Consider the following 22,193-nt stretch of genomic DNA (forward strand, 5'->3'; position numbering starts at 1 on the left):
CATATGGAAATAAACAACTAAACTGTTTCCTACTAAAAAAGCTTTTTATAGATAATGTAGATAACATTTTTTAAAATGATGCTTTTCAAGATAAAATATTACAAATATTTCCTTTGGGAATAGAAAGAAGATTGCATTTACTCAACACTGTAATGGATGGTCCCTGCCTGTGCAAAAAGAAAAGAAATATAAACAAATGTTATGAATTTAGAAAGAATAAATATGATTTTATTATTTCTTTGTAATAGAATTTTCCTCATACATAATTCAGAAATATTTACAAATATACTATCAGAAACAATAAAAGTTTACCAAGATCATTAGTTGACATTAATAAATAAAAATATTTTTCTTTCTACAAGTCAGTAATGAAGAGAATACCTAATCTTATTTTTAAAATATACCTGTAATATACCTATAATAAGATATACATACATATAATATTTAAAAAAAATAATACCTCTTAAAATAGCAAGAAAGTATAAATTAGTTAAAAATAAGTCTAACATTTTTTTGACTATACATACAATATTGTACTGCATATGTGTAGAACTTCATCTTGCTTAACTGAAACTTTATGGCCTTTGATTAGTAAATCAAATCGTCTTGATTTTTAAGACGGTGGATAAATGTTGAGTGTCTTTACCACAATAAAATGAAATTTAAAACAAATAAATAAATCTAACAAAACATGTGCAACAGCTTGTAGGAAAAAAAAATGCTGTTGGAAGAAATTGAGAAGATAAATCCCCCTGTAAAGACGTTAGTCCTTCCAATGTCCAATTTTTAGTCAATGCAATTCCCGTGTAAATCTTGGAAGGGTTTTGGTAGAAAATGAAAGATTAATTAAAATGAGTAAAGATTTAAGAATAACTAAGATAATCTAACCTAATAGCAAGATGTTATCAATCTGTCATAATTAACATATTGTGTTTTTGGCATAGAGATTGACAAATTGACCTATGGAACAGAAGGAAAGACGTTATTCATTACAGTGGTGGCACTGGTCCCCTATGGAAAGTAGATCTCAATAAATAGTGTTAGGCAACTGGTCACAGGGAAAACATGAAATGATATCTTCACTTTATACTCCAAAATCAATTCCGGATTAAAAATTAATATTAAAAAACAAATATTTAAATATTTCTGAATTAAAAAATAAGACTTTTATAATAGTAGCACAGGAGGATTTTTTTTAAAGATTTTATTTATTTATTCATGAGAGACATGGAGAGAGAGAGAGGGGCAGAGGGAGAAGCAGGCTCCATGTAGGGAGCCCGATGTGGGACTCAATCCTGGGTCTCCAGGATCACACCCTGGGCTGAAGGCAGTGCTCAACTGCTGAGCCACCCGCGCTGCCCACAGGAGGATTTTTGGAGCAAAATATAAAAACCACTATCTTATAAGAAAAGATTGATAAGTCATCTACGTTAAAATTCGTATCTTCCATTCACTTTTACAAAGAGACACAAAAGATATTTGCAACATTTGTAACTGACAAGTTTTTAAAAATTATTTGTAATATATGAAGAAATTCCTAGTTCAATAGCAAAAAAGGCAGATAAATTAGCAAATGGAGAGAGGTAATGAGTACAGTTTAGAAAAAGTTGCATTTAGTATACTTGTTGGGATTGAAAGTAGATGTCTCTAAGGTGGTTGCTTTATGAGCATGAAGCTAAATTGTATAGTCTATGATTATGAATTAGAACCAGGGGGGAACTTTGAGTGAGAAGATGAGAAGGCCAAGGATGGACTTTCCTTATAATGTAGAAGAAATAAAGGTGTGAATTGTACCGTAACAAATGCCCAGTATGACGCAGAAACTCAGAGGAGAAAGGAATCCCAACAGCTAAGAATCACCTCCAAGAGGAAAGAGTGATCAAATGGGTCAAAAGCTATGCAAAGGTACTTTTAATAAAGACATTTTTTTCCAGATTCTGAATTTAAGGGCCTGAAGAATAATTTTCTTGCAATCAAGGGAAAGTAAGCTTCAGAGAAAAGGGGCTGGGGGGCAGATAGGCAGAGACTATTTTTTTCCAAGAAATTTCTTTGGGAAGGCAAGCACTAAGAAGGTAACAGTGAAGAGGAGTCAGAGATATCGTCAAATAAGGGGAAGAGCCTATTTTTCTGAGGTATTTTCTGATGAGAAGGCAGAAAGAAGGAATAGAGTGAGTGATGGCTGTTTCCAGATCTCTCAGGTGGGAAGATGGGATGGGATTTGCAAAATCAATGATGCAATTTGCCTTAACGTTAAGAGGAGAGGCATTTCCTCACTTTTGATGAGGAGAGAAGGTCAGTTCGGAATGGGTGTATAGAGAAGTACCTCTATGAAAGAAGAGTGTAGGAAATAAAAGGATTTATAGTCTAATGGCTTGTTTTGGCTTGTTTTTTTCCATGCATCTGTGTAATGGAAAATGCTGATGTTTTGTAGGAGAAGGTTGTGATGAGAGATGGATTTTTTATTGTAGATAGGATCTGAAAGGACAAAGGCAGTTTGTCTCTAATAAACCAGGGCACATGATCATTCCAGATATTTTTGAAGGACAGGCATGAAGAACACAGTGCAGATGTGTTGTACAGAAAGACAATGGATAAAGGAGGTGAGAGTTTGGGAACGTAACTGGTAGAAATGATGAAACTTAGGATCTTGACTGAAAAGGGAAGAAAATGACACTAGACAGGGTTGATCAACAGGAATGAAGAGGAAAGTTCCTAGCAATCTAGATAGTGTCAAAATGATATGTTGGAGCAGGAGTGAGAGGCCTTTGCTGTAGGGTGTGGTATTAGATATTTTCAGAAAATTGTAAGTGATGGCATTTACGTGGTAGTAATGAGTAGCTGTTGGGACAGGAGGTGAACATGGTTGGAGATACAGAATGTCAGATAATGGAGGCCACGATGCCAAGTGTTAGTTAGAGATCCCTTGGGTGAATCAGGAAGGTCACTGCCTTCTAGAGTCACTAGCCCTCCTGAGGTGTCCACTATTCATTGTCTATAAGCCATAGATTTACCAAACCCAAATATAATGTAAGATTTGATTATAACGAAATACAATTATCACTTCAAGAACAGTATCTTTTGGGGCTCCTGGGTGGCTCTGTTGGTTGAGCATATGCCTTCAGCTCAGGATGATCTCAGGGTCCTGGGATGGAGCCCCTGTTGGGGCTCCCTCTCCATCTGCTGCCACAACCTCTGCGTGCATGTGCTATCTCTTTCTGTCAAATAAATAAATAAATAAAATATTTAAAAAAAATTTTTAAATAACAGTATTTTTAAAAAAATATTTTATGTATTCTTGAGAGACACAGAGTGAGAGAGAGAGAGGCAGAGACACAGGTAGAGGGAGAAGCAGGCTCCATGCAGGGAGCTCGATGTGGGACTTGATCCCAGGTCTCCAGAATCACAACCTGGGCCGGAGGTGGCGCTAAACCACTGAGCTACCTGGGCTGCCCAAGAACAGTATTTTTCATCTTCATAATAAATCTCTGATGTTACTGTATATTTTTATTTTAGTCATATAAAAAGCCATCAAGAAAGATATGATGAAAAGCCCTTATGACCACTACTCAAATGAAAAAATAAACATTACAAATATACTTAAAGATTGCTTGTTTTTTTCTGTTCTCAACTCCAATCTGCTCATCACTAACCTGAATTTGGTGTGTATTACTCCTTTGCATGTCCACATTGTTGACTTATTTTATCTTATTTTTATTTTTTTAAAAAGATTTTATTTATTCATTCATGAGAGAAACAGAGAGAGAGAGAGAGGCAGAGACATAGGCAGAGGGAGAAGCAGGCTCCATGCAGGAGCCCGATGTGGGACTCGATCCTGGTCTTCCAGGATCATGCCCTGAGCCCAAGGCAGACGCTCAACTGCTGCGCCACCCAGCCATCACTGTTGATTTATTTTAATTAAAGTTTTTATTTTGAGATAATTGTAGATTCACATTTAACTGTAGGAAATAACACAAAGAGATCCAGACTCGTCAAACTGCAGACAACTCCTACTAAAACCCTGGCAACTACTAATCTGTTCTCTATTTCTTTAGTTCTATTGTCTCAACAATGTTATGTAAGTACAATCAAATAGTATGTAACCTTTTGGGACCTTTTTTTCATTCAGCATAATTATTTGGAGGTTCATCCAGATTTTATGTGATAGCAATTGTTCTTTTGATTATCAAATCATTTAATAATTTATCAAATATTCTTTTTATTGCTGAGAGGTAGGCCATGATCTGAATTGACCACAGTTAGCTGAATCATTCACTTATGGAAGGACATCTGGGTTTTAATATGTGGTTACTACTAGTAAAGCTCCTGTACAGACTTCTGTGTAAATTTTGATTTCTCTGGGATAAATGTCCAAGAGTGTAACTGACAGATTAAATGGTTAGTGTCATCTTTAAATTAAGGAAATTCCTATATTCTTCTTGATCGAATTCAGTTTATCATTTTTTTCCTTTGGTGGATTATACTTTCAATACAAGATCTAAGAACTTTTTGCCCTGCTCTACATTCCAAAGATTTTTTTCCTATTTTTTTTTAAGTATAATAGTTTTAAATTTTATACTTGTTTGTTGTCTATTTTGAGTTAGTTTTTGAATAAAGTGTGAGACTTAGGTTGTGGGTTTTTTTGTTTGTTTTCTTATTTGCTTGCCTGTGGGTACCCTAACACCTAGCACCATTTGTTGGAAGGGCCTCCATTGAATTGTTTTGCAATTTTGTTGTCAAGATCAGTTGGACGTATTTATGTAATTATTGGATTCATTATTCTGTTCTGTTGATGAAGTTGTCTGTGTCAATACCACACAATATTGATTACTATAGCTATATAATCAGTCTTAAAATCTAGTGGATGGATTCCTCTCACTTTATTCTTTTTGGTGAAAATCGCTTAGCTGTTTCAGTTCCTTTGAATTTTCATATACATTTTAGAATAATCTTCTCTATATTGCAAAAAAAATTCTGAAATTTTGATAAGAATTGCATTAAATCTAGTCTCAATTCCTGGAAAATTCTTTACTATTTGAGACTTCCAATCCATGGGTATAATGTGTCTCTTCATTTATTTATATCTCATTTGGTTCCCTACATCAACATTTTGTAGTATTTAGCATACAAGTACCACACATGTCATGTTAAATTTAAAAAATTTTAACGTTCTTAAAAAATTGTAAAAGGTATTCTTTTTAAAATTTTTGTGTCCATATGTTCATTGCTTGGAATTATAAAACAGTTGATTTTTTTTTTTTTACATTTATCTTCTATACTCCAGTCTTGCTGAGCTCACTTGGAAGTATTTTTGTAGATTTCTAGAATTATCTGTATAGACATTAATGTCATCTGAAAATGGAGAAAGTTTATTTCTTATTTTCTGATTCATATTGTCTTCTATGTTCTTTTCCTGCCATATTATACTGGCTAGAACTTCCAGCACTATGTTGAGTCAGAATTCTGAGAGCAGACATCCTGGCCTTCTTCCCTATCTCAGGGGAAAACACTCTTACCACTAAGTAAATGTTTATCACAGGTTTTTGTTTATGTTCATTTTCTTTACTTTTTTAAAAATTAAATTAAAATTTTTAAAAAATTCAATTAATTAAGATATAGTGTCTTATTAGTTTCTGAGGTAGAGTTCAGTGATTCATCAGTTGTACATAACACCCACTGCTCATTACACCAGATGTCCTCCTTGATGCCCATCACTCAGTTACCTCATCCCCCATGCTCTACCTCCAGCCACCCTCAGCTTATTTTCTGTAATTAAGAGTCTCTTATGGTCTATCTCACTCTCTAATTTCATTTTGTTTTATTTTCATCCCTTTCCCAATGATCCTCTGTTTTGTTTCTTAACATCTGAGTGTTTCCACATCTGAGTGAAATCATATGATAATTGTCTTTCCCTGATTGACTTATTTCACTTAGCATGATGCCCTCTAGTTCCATCCACATCATTGCAAATGGTAAGATTTCATTTTTGATGACTTAGTAGTATATAAATGCCTCATCTTCCATTGAATATTGTATGCACATGCCACATCTTTTTTATCCATTCATCTGTAAATTTTCTATTGTATATGTATGCTGTACCTTCTTTATCCATTCATACATCAATGAATAACTTGGCTTCCTCCACAGTTTGGCTATTGTCAATATTGCTACCTGTGTTCTCCTCTAGGGTTTTGATGGGTTCCTGTCTTGCAATTAGATCTTTTATCCATTTTGAGTATGTTTTTGTGTATGGTATAAAAAAGGGGTCCAGTTTCATTCTTCTGCCTGTGGCTGTCCAATTTGCCAACACCAATGTGAAGAGATTTTTTTTTCCATTGGATATTCTTTTCTGCTTTGTTGAAGATTAGTTGACCATAGATTTGAGGGTCCATTTTTTGGGTTCTCTATTCTGTTCCATTGATCTATGTGTCTGGTTTTGTGCCAGTACCATACTGTCTTGAATATAGCTTTGTAATACAGCTTGAATCCGGAATTATGATGACATCTGCACTGGTTTTCTTTTTCAAAATTCCTTTGGCTATTCAGGGTCCTGATTCCATACAAATTTTAGGATTATTTGTTCCAGCTCTGTGAAAAAAAAATTGATGGTATTTTGATAGGGATTGCATTGAATGTATATTTTGATCTAGGTAGCATAGACATTTTAACAATATTTGTTCTTCTAATCCATAAGCATGGTATGTGTTTCCATTTCTTTGTGTCTTCCTCAATTTCTTTCATAAGTATTCTATAGTTTTCAGAATATAGATCCTTTGACTCTTTGGTTAGGTTTATTCCTAGGTGTCTTATGGTTTCTGGTGTAATTGTAAATGGGATCGATTCCTTAATTTCTTTTTCTTTTGTCTCATTGTTAGTATAATAATGCAACTGATTTCTGTGCACTGATTTTATATCCTGCCACTTTGCTGAATTCCTGTATGAGTTCTAGCAATTTTGGGGTAGAGTCTTTTGGTTTTCCACATCGAATATCAAGTCATCTGTGAAGAGTGAAATTTTGACTTCTTTGCTGATTTGGATGCCTTTTATTGTTTTGTTGTTGTTGTTGTTGTTGTTGTTGTCTGATTGCTGAGGTTAGGATGTCTAGTACTATATTGAATAGCAGCGGTGAGAGTGGACCTTAGGCGGAAAGCCCTCATTTTTTCCTCATTGAAAGTGATATTCACAGTGGGTTTTTTGGTATATGGCTTTTATCATATTGAGATATGTTCCCTCTATCCTTACACTGTGAAGAGTTTTCACCAAGAATAGATGCTGTACTTTGTCAAATACTTTTTCTGCATCTATTGAAAGGATCATATGGTTCTAATATGATACAGATCATACTAATGTACTGTATCACATAGATTTGCACAAGTTGAACCACCCTTGCAGCCCAGGAATAAATCCCACTTCATTGTGGTGAATAATCCTTTTAATGTACAGTTGGATCCTATTGGCCAGTATTTTGTAAGAATGTTTGCATGCATGTTCATCAGGAAAATTGGTCTATATTCTCCTTTTTGGTGTTGTCTTTGTTGGTTTTGGAACCAAGGTAATACTGGCCTTATAAAAAGAGTTCTGAAGTTTTCCTTCCATTTCTATTTTTTGAAACAGCTTCTTCTGAAGAATAGGTATTAATTCTTCTTTAAATGTTTGGTAGAATTCCTCTGGGAAGCCATCAGCCCTGGACTGTTGTTTGTTGGGAGATTTTTGACTCCTGCTTCAATTTTCTTACTGGTTATGGGTCTATTCAGGTTTTCTATTTCTTCATGGTAATTTAAATGTCTCTTGGACTGCATCCATTTCTTCCAGATTACCTAATTTGTTGGTATATAGTTGCTCATAATATGATCTTATAATTGTTTGCATTTCCTTTGTGTTGGTCATGATCTTTCCTCTTTCATCATGATTTTATTTATTTGTGTCCTTTCTCTTTTCTTTTTGATAAGCCTGGCCAGAGGGCTCATTGATCTTATTAATTCCTTCAAAGAACCAGCTCCAAGTTTTGATCATTTGTTTTACTGTTCTTTTAGTTTCTATTTCATTGATTTCTGCCTTAATCCTATTAATTCTTTTCTCCTGCTGCATTTAAGCTTTTTATGCTGTTCTTTCTCCAGCTCCTCTAGATGTAAGGTTAGGTTGTGTATTTAAGACTTTTCTTGTTTCTCTAAGGCTTGTATTATTATATACTTCGTTCTTTGGACCACCTTTGCTGCATCCCAAGGATTTTAAATAGGTATATTTCATTTTCATTGTTTCATTTGTTTCCATGAATTTTTTAAATTGTTCTTCAATCATTCTTTAGTAGGATGCTTTTTAACCTCCATGCATTTGTTCCTTCCAACTTTGATTGATTTCAAGTTTCAAAGCATTATGATCTGAAAATATGCAAGGAATGATCTCAGTCTTTTGGTACTGGTTGAGTCCTGATTTTTGATTCAGTATGTGATCTATTCTGGAGAATGCTCCATATGCACTTGAGAAGAATGTGTATTCTGTTGCTTTAGGATGGAATACACTGAATATATCTGTGACATCTATCTGGTCCAGTGTGCATCAGCCTTCGTTTCCTTCTTGAAATTCTGCTTACATGATCTGTCCGTTGAAGTGAGGGACTTTAACAAAAGTCCCCTACTATTATTGTAATACTATTGTGTTTCTTTAATTTTGTTATTAATTGGTCTATGTAATTGGCTGCTCCCATGTTAGAAGCATAAATATTTAAAATTGTTAGAACTTCTTGTTGGATAGACCTTTTGATTATGATATAGTGTCCTTCCTCATCTTTTAGAATGGTCTTTAGTTTTATTTTTTTTATTTTTTTTTAAATTGAAAGTAATTTCTTCTTTTTTTTTTTAATTTTTATTTATTTATGATAGTCACAGAGAGAGAGAGAGAGAGAGAGAGAGAGAGGCAGAGACATAGGCAGAGGGAGAAGCAGGCTCCATGCACCGGGAGCCTGACGTGGGATTTGATCCCGGGTCTCCAGGACCGCGCCCTGGGCCAAAGGCAGGCGCCAAACCGCTGTGCCACCCAGGGATCCCCTGGTCTTTAGTTTTAAATCTAATGTGTCTGATATAAGGATTGCCACCTCAGCTTTCTTTTGATGCCCAGTAGCATATGAATGGTTTTCCAACCCCCTCACTTTATTTTATTTTTTTAAAGGTTTTATTTATTTATTCATGAGAGACCCAGAGATTGGGGGGGTGGGCAGAGACACCGGCAGAGGGAGAAGCAGGCTCCACGTAGGGAGCCCAATGCAGGACTCCATCCCGGAACTCCAGGATCATGCCCTGGGCTGAAGGCAGGCGCTAATCTGCTGAACCACTCAGGGATCCTCAATCCCCCTCACTTTAAATCCAGAGGTGTCTTTGGGTCTATAATAACTCTTTTTTAGACAGCATATCAATTGGTCTTGCTTTTTTTATCCAATCTGATAGCTTGTCTTTTGATAGTAATAGCCTATTTACATTTAGAGTAACTACTGAAAGATATGAATTTAGTGCCATTGTATTACCTGTAAAGTCCCTGTCTGTATATTGTCTCTGTTTCCTTCTGGTCTCTGTTACTTTTGGCTCTCTCTTTCCCTTTAATTTTTCTTGCAGGGCTGGTTTAGTGATAACAAAGTCTTAGTTTCTATTTGTCCTGGATGCTCTTTATCTCTCCTTCTATTCTGAATGAGAACCTTGATGGATAAAGTATTCTTGTCTGTTTTTTTTTTTTTTCTCATTTAGCACCCTGAATATATCATGCTAGTCCTTTCTGGCCTGCCAGGTCTGCTGCCAGCCTTATGTTTCCACCCTTGTAGTTAAAGGACTTCTTGTCCTGCACTGCTTTCAGAATTTTCTCTTTGTCTCAGATTTGCAAGCTTTACTGTCATATGTTGAGGTGTTGATCTATTTTTATTGATTTTGAGGAGGGCCCTCTATGCCTCCTGGACTTGAAAGCCTGTTTCTTTCCCCATATTAGGGAGATTCTCAGCTGTAATATCTCAGGTATATATACCTTCTGCCCCTGTTCTCTTTTTTCTCCTTCTGGGAATCCGATTATTCTAATATTGTTTCACTTTATGGTATCATTTATCTCTTAAACTCTCCCCTTATGGTCCAGTAGTTGTTTATCTCTTTTTCTCAGTTTCTTTCTTTGCCACCATTTTGTTTTTGTTTTCTATATCACTAATTCTCTCTTCTGCCTCATTTATCCTAGCAGTTGGTGCCTCCATTTTTGATTGCATCTCATTAATAACCTTTTTTATATCAACCTTATATAAATATAATTTTTGATTGTTAAGAAGTAATTAGATCCCAAAATTATAAAGAAAGAAAAACCTATGTATATACAAAAATACAATTGAATACAATGAAAGGGGGCCAAAAGTGAAGAATGTAAAAATTAAAATTAAAAAAAAAAAAAGTCTTAAAAAAAGATTTGACAAAATAATTAGCTGGAAAGGAAAGAAAAAAAATTAAAACTGGAAGACTTAAGAATCATGAGAAAAAAACATAAATTTTATATACTATTTTCCCCTAGTGCTGGAGTGTTGCAGTTCTATATGATCAGAAAACTTGGTATTAGCCAGATGATCCTGCTGGTCTTCTGGAGGGGGGGTGCTGTTGCACTGATTCTCAGATGTCTGTGCCTGGGCATAGTTGCACCTCTTCTGCCATTGTGCCCGGCTCAGCATAAGTGGCTCTGGATTACTCTATGAGGTTTTTATTCCCTAAAGGCTTTCAGCACTTCTTTGGGGGATGGAAATAAATAATGGTGGTACCCAATCTCCAGCCCTGGAGCCTTCAGTGAGCCTTCACAGAAGAGCAGTCAATCACTCCTGTCTCCCTGGTTTCCCCCCACACTCTGTGTTCACCCATCCTGTGCCTGAGCATTTTTATCTCAGGAAGGAGACCCCATTTCGAGTTCTCTGAACTTTGCAGAGTCCTGCAGCATGCAACCACAGTGCTCCTCCACAGAGGGAGAGGTCTCCCTGCGGTTCTGCTTCTTAATGGGCCCCTTGCTCAGAGAGTGGTCACCCAGCCATGCAGTGGTTGTGCGGTTTATGACAATACCAAGCTGAAAACCTATTCCTGAGCTTGGGTTTGCAGCTGGCTTCCCCATTCTGATGTTTGGGAGCCCTGCCACACTCAGGCACCCTTGTTCTTTCAGGATCACCCCGGAGATCCTGAGACCATACTGTCCCATCCAAGGTTCTGCCCCACTTCACTACCTGAGCACCTTTGACGCAGGGACTTCCCCCACCAGTGTAGACTTATAAACATTCCAATTTTGCACCCTGCTGCTTATATCACTGGCCCCCCTCCCCAGGGTTTATCTTTTGATATATCTCATCGGATTCGTGTCTCCACACCTCCTACTTTGCAAAAATTGGCTGCTTTTCTGCATGTAGAATTGGTTGAGTCTTCAGGTGTTCAGAATGATTTGATAGCTATCTAGCTGAATTCCAGAGACCAAATAGGACTAGGATTCCCTTTCCTCCACCATCTTCCCATCTATGTTCATTTTCAAGTTGTGTAAACTATCTATTGCTATTTTTCTGAGAGATTTTATTTACTCATAAGTAAATGTTAAGTTTAGTCAAAGACGTTTGCACTAGTTGAAATTATGAGGACTTTTCTTCTTTAGTTGTTAGTATAGTAGATTCCTTTGATTGATTTTCAAATACTGAATCAGGCTTCTATCTGTGGAGTAAACTTTCTTTGGTCACGGTGTATAAACCTTTTTGTATTGATGAATTCTATTTGCCAATATTTTATGAATGATTTTTGAGTCTATATTCATGAGAGGTACTGGTCTATAGGGTTTCTTTTTTTTTTTTCTTTTTGATTTTGGTACTATCTTTATCTGGTTTTGATTTTAAGGTAAACCTCCTAAAAAGAGTCAGAAACATACTCTTTTAGTTTCTATAAGACATTGTATATTGGATAGAATTCTTTAGTAAAAAGATTTTATTTCTTTCCTAAAAATTTATGTTTTGGATTGAAAATATATTTTGAATTTAATTTCCCTAGTAGTTTTAAGTTTATTTCAATGACCTATTTCATATTAGATGAGTCATAATACTATGCTTTTTGAAGAAATAAAGTAAGATTGAATCTCTTTATTTTAGCCAGCAATAAACTTTTGATGTTACCATGTATCTTTATTTCAGACTTTGGAAAAGATATTGAAAAAGATTAGTAAAAATCCTTATATATACTACTCAGCTGAAGAAATAAATATTATAAATACTTAAGGTTAAAGGTTAGGGTTAAAGTATTAAGATTAAAGGCTTTGTATATTTCTTTTTCTCTTTTATTTTCTGTTCTCATATCTATCCTAATTATCAGTACCCTGCCTTTGATATTTATTACACTCTCTGGTGTTCAAGTAATTGCTTTTTAAAACACTAGTGTGGTTAACCAGTATCATCTCCAGATTTATGCCATTTGGTTTAGATGTGGCTGGTTGACAAAAATGGTATCGACATGACATCATTTTGATTTGTTTCCACAGCTCTCCCAGTGCTTACTCAACTACCTCAGGATACGAGTGTAGAGGTTGGAAAGAATATAAACATTTCGTGTCATGCTGAAGGAGAACCACAGCCCATAATTACCTGGAACAAGGTAAGATCTCAACTAAAGGTACAGTAATATTAAAAACACTGACAAATGTATTGACCCACTGAAAAGAAGTAGTGATTCTCACATTGATTTATTACTCTTGTAAACAAGTTTTTTTTCTGTTTCTTCTTTGTTCATTATTTTTAAGTGACTAGATCTGGTTTTGGCTCAGGGCTTTGATAAAATTTATCCTTTCTCATTTGCTTAGTGATGAAAGCTTCATAAGCATAATTAAATTCTTCTAAGGAAAAACTTATTTTGTCTTATATAAATTAAGAGTTTTAGTGGCTAACAAGAAATAATTTTGAATTAATAACTCAAAGTTGATTAAAAGTAGGGCATTAGCTGAAACAAGAATTAAAAACTTGGTATTAAAACAAAGTGACATGAAAAAAGTCCTGTAAGTTCAAAAGTTGAGTGACTTTAAAGAAATAAAGCTTCTTATTTACATATTTTACTTCCTTTGGTCTTTAAGCTATATATTCTCTCAAAGTAATTACTTCTTTCATTTTAATTTTTTATCAAAAATGCAATGATTGATCTTAGATTCTGATATTCTTTTAATTTAAATTAATTTAATTTATTTATTTGAGAGAGAGAGAGAGAGCAAGAGAGGGGGGTGGTGCAGAAGGAGAGGGAGAAGTAGAGTCTCCATTGAGCAGGAGGCCCAGTGCAAGGTTCAATCCCCAGACAATAAGCTGAGCCAAAGGCAGATGCTTAACGGATTGAGCCACCCAGGAGCCCCTCAGATTCTGATGTTTTTAAAAAATAAATGAAATTGCATACATCAGAATGACAGTTTTTGTAGAAAATTTTGACAAAAAGTAAAATTTGTGAAAATTTACAAAGTTATTTTACAAAAGCACTTGGTATATTTTTGTTCTTGCCATGTAGTAACAAAGGCCTTAATTTTGGTGGTTCATTTTTTTTTTTTTGTGCCGTAGCAGAGCATCATATTCAGTTCTTTATAAAAAATAAATTTAGTGGTCTCAAAGTTGAAACCTTAGGCTCATGTACTCTCAAATAGTCTGGCTAGTTTTTGTAATTTCTTTCAAGTGTAATATTATATAATTCAAATATTTTATACTAAAAATAAGAAGTGTGAAAACTACACATTTTGGTCAGTCTCTAGGCCTTATTTGACATTATATTAAATAATGTATCATATAATCGTATAAGAAAAATAGCTCAGTCTAATTTCTAAAAGGTAGCTTTTAGTCCCAAATGAATTGATTGAGGGATGACTATATGCCAGACATTTTGTATACAGCACCATTTTTTTTAAATATTTTTATTTATTTATGATAGTCACACAGAGAGTACAGTACCATTTTTAATCTTTATAATAATCTTCTTCTATTCACAAGGTGAAAATGGATGTGAGTTAGGCTACTCCCAAAATAAACAGATAGGAATTTATTGGAAAACTATCTGATAGCTTGGAGACTCTAAGCAGAAACTATAGAACTATAGGTTTAGCCTGAGAGTTCTGGCAGTACATAGGAGAGCAGATAGGGAGTTTATCTGCAAAGAAGATGTAATGACGGTCCAGCAAGAGGAAGTGAAAAGAGGTGCTCCTAAAGGGAAGACTCCATGGCCTACTGCCTGTGCACCAGGTCACTTATCACTTCTTTATGTTTGGTATTTTTCCATTTGCTCTCCACTTGGTAGGTTCTGTTACTTGCTCTCATCTCTTACCCTGAGTTACCAGCCACCCATTACCTTAGACTTATTTTCCAGAAGTGGTCAAAGGCTACTGTGAAAAAATGAAGCATTTTTTCACTATGAACCTTTCTGGTTACATTCTGGCCTACTAGTCATCACGGGGGTATGAGTTCTTTTGAAACAGCAGTTCCCATCCTCGGTTTCCTATGAGCCTCTTGGGGAGGGGTAGGAGAGAAGCCTCTCTACCCCTACTCCACTCTAATGCACTCTTAGAAATCCAATTTCATTTTCTTTTTAAAAATTAACAGCATAATAGTGAAGAACATAAATCCATACTAATTATAACTGAATACATTTTAATAATATTTCATATGAAACGTGGTCATTTTATCTTCTTAAGATATTTAATTGAGAAACACTGATATATAAAGCTTTGCAGTACTTATAAAAAATAAATAGAAAGCAAAAATATTAAAATATTTTGATGCTTTAGGTGGTAGATTTATGAAAATTTTCCTTCCTTTCAAATTTTATTTTTATTGTTGTCCGAATTCTTTTCTGGAAATAAGAAAAATATGAATAAACTATATAGTCATCCATTGGAAAGATGATTTTAAAATGATCATAATATTAAATAATTGCATAATTGAATTTTGAGTATCATATTTATTATAATTACAAAGAAAGATAAACCATACTTCTCTCTCACTCTCTTTTCTTCTCTTCATTAGATTCATAAAATACCTCATCTAATGATTGATATGTAGATGCTCAGTAGATATTTGTTGAACAAATGAAGTTATAGCCAACAAAATGTAAGATGTCATTTTTTTTTAGGGAATCACATTTTCTTCCAGTAATAATCCTTTCACTCCCTAGGCAGGTGTTCAGATTACTGAAAGTGGTAAATTCCACGTCAGTGGGGAAGGCTTGCTAACCATCTATGATGCAGGGCAAGCTGACCAAGGAAGATATGAATGTGTGGCTCAGAATTCATTTGGCCTTGTTGTAGCCAACATGTTTCTCACAGTTGTAGGTAAGTATGGCTCCTCATGCAATTCAAATAAATGTCTTTGACAGAATCTACTTCCAATCCTGATTCACCTCACCCAAGTTCCCCTATATGTTTTTTCTGTTTTAACATGTTGATACTAAATCAAAGTTATTTTAATCGTTTAAATCGAAGTTCTTAAGTGTAAGCTACGTTACAGGGTATCAAACACCAAAACTAACAATGCCAAAAGCAAACATAAATAGGAAGGGTTTGCAAATGTATATCACATTTTCTTAGGAATTGAAAATTATAGAATGTAAGATACATTCATATCTAAATATAAGTGAAGTCAGAGATTTAAAGATAAATGGAATTTAACATGTAGGAGTTACTCTGACCTGGTATATTTAGTTCTATAGTAAAATTAAAAATCAATCAATTGGTCAAACTTCTAGGTAAAATTTGCCACTATAAGAGCAAATACCTCAATATTTGGAGCATTTATAATTGGTCAACATACTTTCCATTGTCTTATGTTTTGTCATCTGTCTGGTTCTTTAGCTGTAACCTTCTGCCAGTTTATAAATAGTGACTGCTTAAAAGATTGTCATAGTTTTACAAAAAACAAAATCCCTTTTTTTTCCTTCAATCAATCAGTTTGTATTGGAATCGAGAGAGTCTATTTGTAGGTAGACTTGAGTGAAAACCTCAGCTGTGGGTATGGGAATGGGGACTGGCCATGATGATGGACTGGCATGTTCTCCACGTGGGGAAAGCATTCAAGAAAAGTACAGCATGCAGGGACATGTGAATTGACATCAGGGTTGCTTTTTTTGTGGATGGGTTTAGGAGCTTCTGCCTTATTGACAATCAGCAGTTGAAATAAATGAGTTCAGCTACAAGCATATGGAGTACTATTTTGGGCTTTGCCTGTTTTTTGGTTTCCTTAGAAATGGGCAGATTTCATAAATAGGGTTTTACAGATTAATTTTTTTCCCTTTTAGTTTTTCTAGCTCTTATGGGTCTCTAAAACTATTGGGTAACTCTTCTCATTATAAATACAGGCCTGGATAAAAAATAGATTTATTTAATTAAATCATCCTTAAAGATGTCACTATCACCCTATCATATAATACAATAGTTTCATAGTCTTACACTTGCAAATTTTCCCCAGAAATCAAATTTCCAACTATCCGTTTGTTTGGGTATTCTATACAAAGTATATATTTTCATTAATGGTGCACGGATCTTTACATATTTATTATACTGTATGGTAAAAAAGTATTCTCTGTAGAATATTACTCTTAAAATTATAACAATGTAGCTAGTAACCAGTGAATATTTATTCCATGAGGGTCAAAAATTATCATATAGAATTTCTTAAAGTTACATAGTCTTAGCCTTCCTTGCCATTTACTATGAGTTCATGTTTTTCTTGATTTAAAATCCATGATAGTTGTGTTTCTCTTTCTGCTGCTTAATTATTAACGAGATCTATGAAAAAATATTCTTAAGCATTTTGCAAAAAACTTATTATAAAATTTAAATTACTATCTTTTATGTACTAGAGATGCTAGAAATCTTTAGCACTAAACAAACACACACACACAAAAAAACATAATTCTCTCTCTGCCTCTTATTCTCTCCCTGTCTCTGTTTTGCTCAGCCACATGCACACAAACACTAGTCATGGTGGTCAACATTTTAGAACCTCCAGCATAAGAATTTCATTGTGGTAGACTGAAATTTAACTAATCATTTTATATATACACATTAAAAGTAAAACATTTAGATCAAAGTGTATTGGTCACTCTATTTACTAGATTTTAAAACAGTGATAAGTAGCATTTACCAATATTCTGCTCTATTGTATAGAAAGCAGAAAGTCAGGCTATAGGGATAAAATAGTACAAAAAATAAGTTATTCAGTCAAGAAAACAAATATGTTTTTTGCTCTTGAAACCTTTTTTTATATCAATATAAGGGGAAGTTAATTTATGTTTGTATCTCATACCAAGTAAATTCTATGATGTTAGAAATATTTTTATAGAGAGAAGAAAGTATGAAGATATAAATTTTAAAGTTTTGAATAAAATTAAGATTTAAGTGTGTGTGTGTTCTACAAATTAGTTGAATAAGAGGAAATGTGTCAATATAAAATATCACTTATGGGACATTTTATGACTTTGACCCTTTCATTCACCAATTATCCCTAATTAAAAGGAAAAGACCATGCATTATAGGAGGACTTTCCAAACTTAATGCCCCAATCAAGCAGTTATGGAATGTTGTAACTCCACACATTGTGTAAGAAGTGATGAAAAGAGGATCATGCCTTTTGAGTTTCTATTCTGTATTGGGAATACAACCATAGAAAGTAATCTAAAATAATAAAAATACACAATAACAATTTAAGCAAAATCTGGGCATTATATATATATATATATATATATATATATATATATATATATATATATAAAGCATGCATTTGAATGAGTGTTGTTGAAAGTAAGGCATTTATAATAGCAAAAGAAAAAAAGGAGTCCCTAAAGTTATGATTTTTTAAGGAGCTTTTTTCATAGATGTAATAAATTTTTAATAGTTTTAATACATTTTTAAAAACTTGTAAGGTTGATAATAGTATTTACTGGGAGCCTATGCTTTGGTTTAGGATGTCCCCAAAGTATTTCGTATTGGCAAATATTACTTATATCTGCATACTTCCTTCTCTGCGTGATAGTTTGCATATGAAAGCTACACCTATTACTTTACACCAAATAAAACCTCACAATTTTTGTTCAAAACATAATTTACTTTAATACTGCCTACATGTATTGATGTGCTCTTAAGTGCTATGAAGTTCATAATTCACAGCATATCCTTATGACTCATTTCTTGCTTGTGAAAATGATTCAGTCTAACGACATAAAACATTTATATTGAATATTAACAGTGTGAGATAGTGGGGAAATCCCTGGGTTAGGTCATTAAACCTACCTTTATTGATCTCAGCAACTTTGGATACCTTTCTCATAATTGGAATTAATTTTCTCATTTCTTAAAAATGTGGGACTGGACACTCTCAAGAGTCTTTGGCATAAAAATTCTTTTTCTACCATAGAATTCAAATGTGCAGCAGTAGTGAGGAAGTACTTTAGAGCATGTTGACATGTCTACTACTGAGATGTTAAAATAATATGTGGACCAGGCTAAAAGTGAAATAGTGACACAGCATTGATTAAATGAAAATTTTGGAGCACAAATATCATGTATATACTATTTGTAATGATAAATAAATCTAAACAATATTTTCCTCTCTGAAATTCTGAGTTGAGTATTGTGTGTTGAACATTTCATTTTGGATGATCCACAGGCCTTGCAATTCCACATGTTGAAAACTGATCTTGAATGTATTTTAAATTGAACTCTTCATTTTCACCTCAGACCTTGTACTCTCCTGGCAGTCCTTTAATACGATCCATATTCTAAAAGGAGGAAACCAGAATCTCTTCTGATTTTTTCTGTTCCCTTCTCCTTCTTTACTCTAAATGCATGTCTCACCAGTTTTTTTCTTCAAATATTACCTCTTCTTTCATAGTTCATTCTTTGGTCATTTAGACTTTTGCAATCGCTTTTCTAAATGATATTTCCACTTAGAATACTCTCTACTTTGACTATGTACACAACCCAGTAAGTTATAAATGAGAATTAAGATTGCATTGGTTGACTTTAAATTAGTGAGACCTTTCTTTCCTATACAGGTAAATAACCTGTATTATTCTGATAATAATGCTACTAGTAAAATAAGTTAATATTTATAGGCCATTTACCCAAGTGTTATTTATCAATTAATTCCTGTGGGAACTAGTTATTTTTGGAAATTCTGAAAGAATAACTCACTGATTTTTTGACATTCTAATCCAGATATTTGTCATTGTCTAGATAGAACATCTGTTTCAAAACCACTGCAGTTGTTGGACAATGAGTGAACTATGAAGTATCAGAAAATGTTAATTACATTTACTCAGCTATATCAATGAAATGAAATTGATATTAAATCATTTTCAATTGCTATTTAGTATATTTATTTACTGTGATTATGATATAATTTACATAATAATAGATACACAACAATTGTTTACCTCAACAATCTTGAATAATATAATAAATGGTGAAATATTTCTATAAACAACAGCATATACCTAACATATGTGTACGTATATTCATAATACTTTTAACCATATTGAACACATTCCCCTCCATTTACACATAAAATCTATACTGAACACATATGTCTATCTGGAGATAAGCCACATGTTTAAAAAAAAATTAGCATTAAGTTTCAAGAACAGATTTGTAGTATAGTAGTGTTGGGATAGTCAATAAATTTTAAGGAAAGCAAATAATCAAAATAAAGGACATATCTCAAGTATAATAAACAAAGGAAAAACCAAAAGAAACCGCAAGATGATGAACCCATTCATATGCCTAATGACACAAAATGATGAGTAAAGCAGAGTTGATGCCATTCAAAGAAAATTATCTCACAAAGGCAGTCGTTAATACCCATTCGTATGTTGTGGGAGTGTACCTTTTCCTAGGACAGCCTTTTCCAGTGTCAGTGGTTGCTTGTTCTCTTTAGGGGAAGATTTCATGTGGTAAGGCCTGTTCAGTTAGGATGGTTACATTATCTGGTTCTTTTCTACAGGAGGGAGGGTGAGATTAAGAATATTGAGTTGTGAAAGAAACTTGTTTTTTTTTTAAAGACGTATTTATTTATTCATGTGAGACACAGAGAGAGAGACAGGAGACACACAGGCAGAGGGAGAAGCAGGCTCCCCATAGGGAGCCCGGAGCGGAATCGATCCAGGATCCTGGGATCACGTCTTGAGCCAAAGGCAAATGTTCAACTACTGAGCCACCCAGGTGTTCCAGGAGACTTGGTTTTTATTGAGGTCTAGATATTTTGTGGTGAGATTGATGGTAATGGTTCAGGTGTCCTGCCTCAATGTCCCTCCTCAAGGCCTTGCTTCTCGCACCCCATCCTCCCCATGTCAGCCATGCGATGACAGGGTGAGCACACAGCAGCTGGTGGACCATTATACCTAAACTCCCCCTTCCTGAAAGGACTCAAATTTATCTTTCGAATTTATGTTCCTTGGAGGTGTAGAGTCTCAGAGATACATGGACAGAACTGAAAGGAGATGCTCATCATACAACTCTAAAAATGCTTAATTTTGTAACCCTACTGAGGATTTTTCTCCTTTTTTAACTCCCAAGACTTAACAAAAGAAGATGATCTAGTTCTTCCTTCCCCTCTGCAAAATTTTGCACTAAAAGATGGAATATATACTCAATGTTCTGATCATTCTATCCCTACAACATTTCTTGAGGTAGTTTTTAAGACAAATAAAATATTAACAGTGTTGTTTGATTCTAATGTGCCCCAGTAAACTGAATTCATTTTGCATAACACAGTGCTCTTCTGGAAACATTTATGGAAATCTTTTTTGCAATTTGTACCACACCAAAGAAAACAGTACTGAGACTAAATGAATAATAAAAAGGTTAGTTTTATTTTATCATAAAACCATGAGACCTTAAAAAATTCATAATTTAAATGACATAAGTGAGAAAGAGTTATTGTTACCACAAATATTTTCTGTGTGAACATGCTACATATTTAATGTACTTTTAATAATCTGTGAACAAACAGCTTTTATATGTTTTCTATTTGTGCACATCAGAATTTAATTATTTTAGACAATTTTTACATATTGTGTTACTTTTCTTGTTATTTTCCTCTCCATCTCACATCTCCACACTTGTTGGTCTCTTATTAATAAAGTAAAAGGAGGTCGAGTTGAAGAAATGACAGGACAACACAGTCGCAATGGATAATTAGTGAGGATATATATGGATTACTTAGGGGTTTAGAACATAATAGTCACTGAAAGGCATCTTATATTTGCATTGTGACATGTCATTTTCAAAGAACTTTGCATGCCTGTTTTATTTAATAATCATATTTGGGGATCCCTGGGTGGCGCAGCGGTTTGGTGCCTGCCTTTGGCCCAGGGCGCGATCCTGGAGAACTGGGATCGAATCCCACATCGGGCTCCCAGTGAATGGAGCCTGCTTCTCCCTCTGCCTATGTTTCTGCCTCTCTCTCTCTCTCTCTCTCTCTCTCTGTGACTATCATGAATAAATAAAAATTAAAAAAAATTAAAAAATAATAATAATAATCATATTTGGCCCAACTATATGTTTTGTTAAACCATATGTTGAACAAGTCTTAACCATTTCCATTTTATGAATGAGTCAAAAGATGAAGAATAGGTGTTTAAAACTCCTTGTGCTTGTAAGTTCTATACAACCATAATAGATAAAACTATTTTATAAACAGAACAAAAGCAAAATTATCAAACATATAAAATCAGATTAACATGTTAATTGATACTTTTCCAAAATTTAAATATTCCTTCCAAGTTCTGTCTGCCACAGTGAATAGCCTTTTGAGTTTTGGCTAGCATTGTCTGCCGTGTGATAACTCAGTCCTACACACAACCTTTGACAGACCCTTGATTGCATATTATGCACACAGGTACAAGGATCCGATGGCAGTGATTGTCATGAATAAGAACACATCATTGATGCCACTCTCTACACTTGAAGTTCACAAGTGAAGGACTGAAAGGAGAACAATAGAGAAAAGGCTAACATCTCGTGAGCCTACAGGCTGGCACACATTGATTTGATTGATCTTGGCTTTTTTATTTCCAAGTAAAAGTAACAAATTCAGTAGGTTCTTTCTTACTGACTTACCTTTGAATTATTGCAAAGTATATCATGTCCGGTGTACTGAGAATATTAGGATTTCTCATAATCATGGCAGTTATACTGATTGATTGCTTAACTGA

General features: G+C 34.2%; 1 protein-coding gene across 1 annotated transcript in view; it reads left to right on the forward strand.

The window, feature by feature from the left end:
• PXDNL (peroxidasin like) overlaps window positions 1-22,193 on the forward strand; it is a 166,006-nt gene that overhangs the window by 96,774 nt on the left and 47,039 nt on the right. Inside the window, 2 exon segments of the mRNA XM_041768612.1 lie at window positions 12,505-12,617; window positions 15,159-15,315. Coding sequence (XP_041624546.1) covers window positions 12,505-12,617; window positions 15,159-15,315 — 270 coding nt within the window.

The sequence above is a fragment of the Vulpes lagopus genome, chromosome 9, assembly GCF_018345385.1.
Source record: "Vulpes lagopus strain Blue_001 chromosome 9, ASM1834538v1, whole genome shotgun sequence".
In the NCBI taxonomy this organism is placed as follows: Eukaryota; Metazoa; Chordata; class Mammalia; order Carnivora; family Canidae; genus Vulpes; species Vulpes lagopus.